This window comes from Spermophilus citellus, assembly GCF_964194105.1.
Source record: "Spermophilus citellus genome assembly, chromosome: 6".
In the NCBI taxonomy this organism is placed as follows: Eukaryota; Metazoa; Chordata; class Mammalia; order Rodentia; family Sciuridae; genus Spermophilus; species Spermophilus citellus.
Window position 1 is genome coordinate 13,379,558 of NC_138187.1, and position 6,614 is coordinate 13,386,171.

General features: G+C 53.0%; 1 protein-coding gene across 1 annotated transcript; it reads right to left on the reverse strand.

Moving 5' to 3' along the window:
• Positions 1 to 301: 301 nt before the first annotated feature.
• ITPRIPL2 (ITPRIP like 2) lies at positions 302 to 6,126 on the reverse strand. The gene has a single exon (XM_081297808.1). The coding sequence runs from the start codon at positions 5,442 to 5,444 to the stop codon at positions 3,837 to 3,839; it is 1,608 nt and encodes a 535-aa protein (XP_081153934.1). The 5' UTR covers positions 5,445 to 6,126; the 3' UTR covers positions 302 to 3,836.
• Positions 6,127 to 6,614: the final 488 nt, after the last annotated feature.

Consider the following 6,614-nt stretch of genomic DNA (forward strand, 5'->3'; position numbering starts at 1 on the left):
TTCAGGAGTCAAGACTGACCGGAACAGCATCCTCCACAGTGGGAATGGTACCAGCCTAAGATGTCTGGCCCTGAGACCCAGCACTGTTCATGGTCACTGACCACAACTCTAAAGGGACAGGCTAGGATCCCACGAACAAAAATATTAAGAATAATTTTAATCCAACAACCAGATACAAGAAAGCAAGTTCTTCTGCAATCCTTCCTGATGACTCATCTGTAAACTCCAGGGGCAAAAGAGGTTTACCACAAGTCCTCAGGAAAAAAGTGCCAAGTGGTTTGACAGAGGATCTGGTTTAAAAAAAAAAAAAAAAAAAAAAAGCTTTACTTCAAAGTTCCTTCAGGAAACTGAAAGTTAAGTGTTATCTGTGGCCACGTTAATTTTTTTTTTTTACAATAAAGCTTAACTCTGAGAGAGAGAAGAACTGAAATATCGGACCCCCAACTATATATAATACCACCATGTCCACAACAAAGAGTAGGAACTTATACATACTTGGGGGAGTGACTGTGTTAAGACAAGGGTCGCAAACTGGTGGCCCTCGGGCTCAACTAAATGTTTTGGACATTTAAAAACATTGATTTAAATAATCATTAAGTTTTTTTAAAAAAAAATTAGCATTAAAAAAAAACCCCTCCCGATTTCTCCCTCCCTTTTCCAGCATAGAGCTGAGCCACGGCTGCCCCCTTCTAAGTAGGCACAGTCCCCACCCCTTCCTTATTTACTTCCCTCCCTTGTTCCCGCAGGCTGCTGAGTTTTCGACCCCCAGCTGGAAAAAGCATACCCCTAAAAATGTGTTTCCTACCTAACCCAAATCTCTCCGGCACCCTCTGATGGTCCTCCTCTCTCTTCGCCCCCCCCCCCTTGTCTCTCACTTCCACCTTGAGCCTGCCTTCCTGAATTCTTCAGATTTCTCTCTGCTCACTCACATTCTCCCATCCTGCAGCTCCAGATTCTTTTCTTGCAAAACCCATCTTTTCTAGGTCCACAAACATTCCAGGAAGGCTCTGCGCCTGGTCAGTGGGAGTTACTGAAGGGTGTCTCACAAAATGGCCCAGAGATCTTCCCCAAAACATTTTTTTTTTTGGGTAGTACCAGGGATTGAACTCGGGTGCTGGACCACGGAGCCACATCCCAGCCCTTTTCTATATTTGATTTAGAGACAAGGTCTCACTGAGTTGCTTAGGGCCTCACTAAGTCACTGAGGCTGGCTTTGAACTCGTGATCCTCCTGCCTCAGCCTCCCGAGCCACTGGGATTACCCCAAAACATTTTCTTGGCTCAACAGTTTTCTCCCTATTTCTGTAGAGCCTTCTTGTATGAGAATATTGATATATAAATCTCCAGTACCAAGCATACACCAAAAATGTGTACATTTCAGATGAGGGATATGATGGAGCCCTAATAAAATCCAGAATTGAACATAATGTAAATGCCTTGGGCCACCATCACACCTGGCTAATAGGCCATATTATTTCATTTGTACACAGTACATGTTTTGGATCACTAAAATTGATCAAAATTGATCGAAATCTCTTTAAGTTTTGGTTACCATGTACAGAGAATAATTGCTCAGCACGGCACTTAAATAAAACATTAATATTTTTAAAGTCACAAATACAATGCCCATTAATTTAAAAAAATAAAATTTAAAAACCTTGAGGATGGATGAGGTTTGGGGTAATTTACCTGAAATAATAATAATAATATAAAAAACTACAAGAATACTACATTACCAGGTTTATACTTTAAAATACTATTAAGATTTTTTTAAAAAAGCTACTGACTCAGTTAGAAATATCTGGAAAATTTAGTTTTTAAAGCTTTATAATCCACCCAATAGCCCATTGTTCCCCCCTCCAGTAGACTTAATGACTACAGGGGAAGTTCGGGCTGAATATGGAAATTATGTTTATATAAATATATAGATATGTAGACAAGATCTACTCTTGGCATTTATTTTAAAAAGTATATTTTTTAAAAAAACACTGTGCAGTTTATGTCTTTGCAGGAAGCTGTAATTCAGCTTTGCTCAATGCAGTACCTCAAAAATTGACATTCGCCTCAAAAGCTAGAAAGAACCCTTGGGGTATCAAAGAGAGTGGTCCCCAGAACAACCTTAAAGAGACAGCGCACCATTTGAGGCTGTTTCTCTTTCAGTCCAAGGTTGAAAAGGATAAATTAGAAGCCTATGTAGGTCTGATGAGAAGGATGCCCTGTAAATCATTTGTCCACAAGAATTTCCCATGGAGGTCAAGTGGGTCCCCGAAAGAAAGGCAGCTTATGCAACTCCCCCAAAATAGCTCAGAAATTAAACAATGATCCTATTCATGTAACTATTTCTGTCTTGCAAACTTTTGCCTTTAAGAATCTAAGGAAGTACATTTCTTTTTTTTTTTTTTTTTTTTTAAATCCCAACTATAAGGCTGAGACTGGCTGCATTTCCAATCGGTGCTTCTTAGACCACTCTAACCTTGAATTGCATTTGGGAGAAAAAGGAAAATCTCAAACCCAGCTCTCAAATCCCTAGCTGCACCATACACCCAACCCTGTGATATCTGCACCCAAAGAGAAAAAAAGAGCAGACTACTGCTGTCTCTCCTGCTCTTCCTCTAACTTAGGGCTCTGCCCTGGGATCGGGAGTCACTGATCTCTAGGACAGATCCCAAGGTACTGATCTGTATGTGACTGTTTTGCAAAACCCAAGCTGAATCAAGAGCCTCTCAAAGCTGACCCTTTGGGACCATTTGGGCTTCCCCGGACAAGCAAGAAGAAACTTTCAGCCTCTAGCTACTCAGAAAGACACCCTTGCAGAGGAGTTTGCTTCAAAAGCCTTAAAACCAAAAAGGGTTCTGTGTTCAGCCAGAAGCAAAGGCTGGCCAGCCATCTTTATAGGCAAAAGACCGAACAGTCTTTTTCTCAAGATCCAACACGTTTTATGCCTGCACCAGTGTCAATTATGTATTTTGTTGCTGCTCTGCCTTGTGCTGGCTCACAGTAGGAGCTCAACAAACTGGTGTTGACTGACTGGTACCCAGTGCAGCTTGTAGCCTGGGGGCATGTGAAGCAACTCCTGGCTGCTTGTCAAAGCTGCACAGGTCTTCATAATAAAAGTAACCGGCCTTCCTTTCAGAGGCAAGGCTTGATGCTCCCACCACAAAACAAGAAAAGTGATCAGCATAAAGTGCTACTTGCTCTGGAAATGCTTCTAACCAACTCTTGACGGCCTTGCCACATGGAAGACTCAATCATTGACGGTCCTATCAAACATCTGTGATTGCACCATAAAATACATTGATATTAATTTGAATAGAGAAACAGAATACTAAATTCTGCACTAGAACTTCAGTTGTCCCTAAAGGTTCAGAGAGTTTTCTTCCTTTTTCTTTTTCTTTTTTTTTTAAATTCAGTTGGGAACCTAGTTCCTAGCAAATAGGTCTGTCATAAACGTTTGTTAATTTAAAAAAATCTGGGTGCACTGAGGTCTGTGTCTAGAAGCCAACTGAGGGAACTTGCTTTGAAGCTAGTTTTTGCTTTCTCTTTTGGATTTCCCTGGGAACAGATCTTTCTACAAGATTCCACACAGATCACCCTTGTGGCCAAATCTCAACAGCTGCAGCTGGGCATTATGCCAGTTTGTTCAGAACCGTCCTGCAGATGTTAAGAAGATGCAGTAACTATATTCGGTTGTGGGGCCAGGGGTGACATCTAAGCCACCAAAGCCTGTGGCATCCTCCAAATTGTCCAACACAGTCATCTTGCCTTTGGCTTCATCCCTACAGTCACCTGAAGGAAAGGTTTTAGGAGCATTTGGTCAGGTGCAAGTGCTGTCAAGGTTTAGGGTTCATCTTCAGGGAACCCCTGTGTGCGCTGACTCCTGGGTGGGGGGCACCTGGCAAGGTAGCGGGGACCCCCGTAGGCCTGGAGTAGCTGCGGCAGCCTTCGCCACGTGGACAGCAACCTCGCCGCTGTGAGTTCGCGGGCATGTGGGTCGAAGGCGGCCAGAAGGTCAACCGGGGCGGCTTCACGCAGTACCTTGGGCAGCGGGCCCACTTCGGTGGCCGCCCCGCCGGGGCCCAGTACACAGTGGAAGAGCGTGTGCCGTCTCAGCAGACAGCCCCGAAGGAACTGCACCAACTCTTCCAAGCACTCGCTCAGGTGCGCCTCCTCCCAGCCGTGTGCGGGGACCCCATCGCGCAGCAGCACCGTCAGCAGCACCGTCTTGAGCACATATGACGACAGGATGCGTCCCCACTGGGTGGCAGCCACCGGGTCCAGCCCGCGGGCACCCAGGTCTCGCAGAGCCTTAAGCAACTGCAGGCACTTGAGGTAGCAGGCACCTGGAGGGGCCCGTTCCTGCAGCCAGCCCAGGAGCTTCTGCTCCTGACGAGCTGTGTTCACACCCCATAGTGCCTCAGTGCGTAGGCCTCCTGGGAGCTCCAACAGGGGCCCGACGGGTGAAGGTGGCGGTGGTGGTGCCACAAGGAAGACACCGTCGCCCAGATGGACGGCGGGGATGAGACGCACAGCCATGGAAAGGCGGCAGCAACCGTAGTCGGTGCGGCAGGGCAGGATGTGGAGGGTGGGAGGCTGCTCCAGGCCGCCGGGGGTCAGGCTGACCCGACAGCGCCCCTCTAAGCTGTAGCGCACCGTAGCCAGGGAGCGCTGCAGGTGCGACTGGAACCAACGCAGCACCAACGCGGCAGAGAGATGGCGCCGCCCGCGCACATCCACGCAGAAGCCGTCCGCGAAGGGTTTGCAGTCCCGAAGCCATTGGCCCCCGGAGGTCCCCGACAGCGAGGGCGGCGCCTTGAGGGCGCACACGAAGCAGCTGCCGAAGGCAGGGGCCAGCGCGGGCTCCGTGCCCAGGCTCCGCGGCTCCAGCGCCACCGGTGGAGGGAGGCGCAGGGGCACCAGCACGTCGAAGCTGTCGGGGCGGCGGATTTTATGCTGCTCGTAGGAGCTGCCCACCTGGATGAAGTCTCCGCGGAAGGCCAAGGCCAGCGCTCCTCCAGGGATGGGACCCGGGGAGCCCCGCGCACGGCCAGCCCTCACCAGCTCGCCCACGATCCGGCTCACGTGCGCCTTGCTGTGGCCCAGCACATGCGGGGACAGGCGCACCTCGTGCTCGTAGTAACTCTCCAGCAGGATGCTCAGGCCCGGCTCTCGCAAGTGTCTAGGAGAGAAAGGCGAGTGGCCCGCCAGGCGAGAAGAGCCGGGCAGGAAGCGCTGCCGCACCAAGTGGCGACAGCGCAGGAGGACGTAGCCGAGCAGGAGCAGGATGGCCACTTTGAGCAGCGGGAAGCCGCTGTCCGCGCCGTCGGGGGGCTCGGCCGGGGCGCCCGCGCTTCCCCGCAGGACATGGTAGAGGCACACGAGGGCGGTGCACAGGCCGGTCAGCAGCGGCCAGAAGACGCGCAGGTTGAGGGTGTAGTGCACCGACATGCCGGGCGCGCGGGGCCGCGGCGGCCGAGCAGCCCAGGGCGCGCGCCCAGGAGGCGCCCCGAGCCCAGCCGGCGCCCCGGGCCCAGCATGCGCGCGGCCACCCGGCGGCCCCGCGGCGCCCGTCTCCTCGGCTTCCGCGGCGGCTCCCCCGTCCGCCGGCGGGGGGCCGCCGCCCTGCAGCTCGGCCTCCTCTCCCAGCTCAAGTTTTCCTTCCAGCTACGGCCCGCCCTGCCCGCCCGGCGCCCCGGCGCGCCGCCCTCGGCCAGCTTCTGGCCCGGCCTGGCTCGGTCCTACCGCGGGTGGCCCTCCGGGTTCTCCGGCCGCTGCCCTCGGCGCCGGCGCCCGTTACTCGGGCCGCGGGAGCGAGGCCAGGCCGCGCCAGGGGCGGGAGGAAATGCCGAAGTGGGCAGCCAGCCGAGCGCGCGGCGGGCGGGCGGGGTCGGCCCCCTCCCGGGCCCCCGCCTTCGAGCGACGCCGGGCGGCGGGAGGGACTTCTGGACGCGCTGGGAACTGGCCTCCCGCGGGCCAACCCGGCCCTCCCTCCGCGAAGGCAGGACTGGGAAGGCCCTGATTCCGGGGCGGTGGCCTCGCCCGAGGAGCCTCCGGAGTCGTGCTGTCAGGCCCCGGGACCGGGAAGTTGAAAGGGAGAGAAGCGCTCGCAGCCAGACTGCCCGGTCCTCCCACCAGCACCCCACCCCCAGCTCTCCCAGTGGTGGCGTGGCAGGCCCGGGACGGAAGTGGCCCCTGCCTTGAGCGGCTGCCCTTTTTTTCAAACTGGTATTCACTGAACACCTACTGTGTGCCAGGCGGGAGAGGAGGTCCTGGGGAAAGAGCGGTGGACAGAGGAGGCTTCTGCCCTTCCCCGGCTAAAAGAGGGGATCAGAAAAGACAGGCTCCTACAGCCAGAAAATGCTCCCAAAGAAAGAAAAATGTAAGAGAGGGGGAGGAGGTGGTGATGGTCCTTTATGAAGCCCGAGGTCGCTGAGGCTGGCATTGGGTCTGAGACAGTAAAGAGTCTGGAATAATAATCATAGTTTATGCAAAGGGCTTACTGTGTGCTATAGTCGCGGTCACCCAGCTCCCTTTAACGCTAAGAGATGGGTATTATTATTCGCCCCATGTTTCAGATGAGGAAACTGGGCTCAGCCTGGTTCAGCTGCTTGCCCAAGG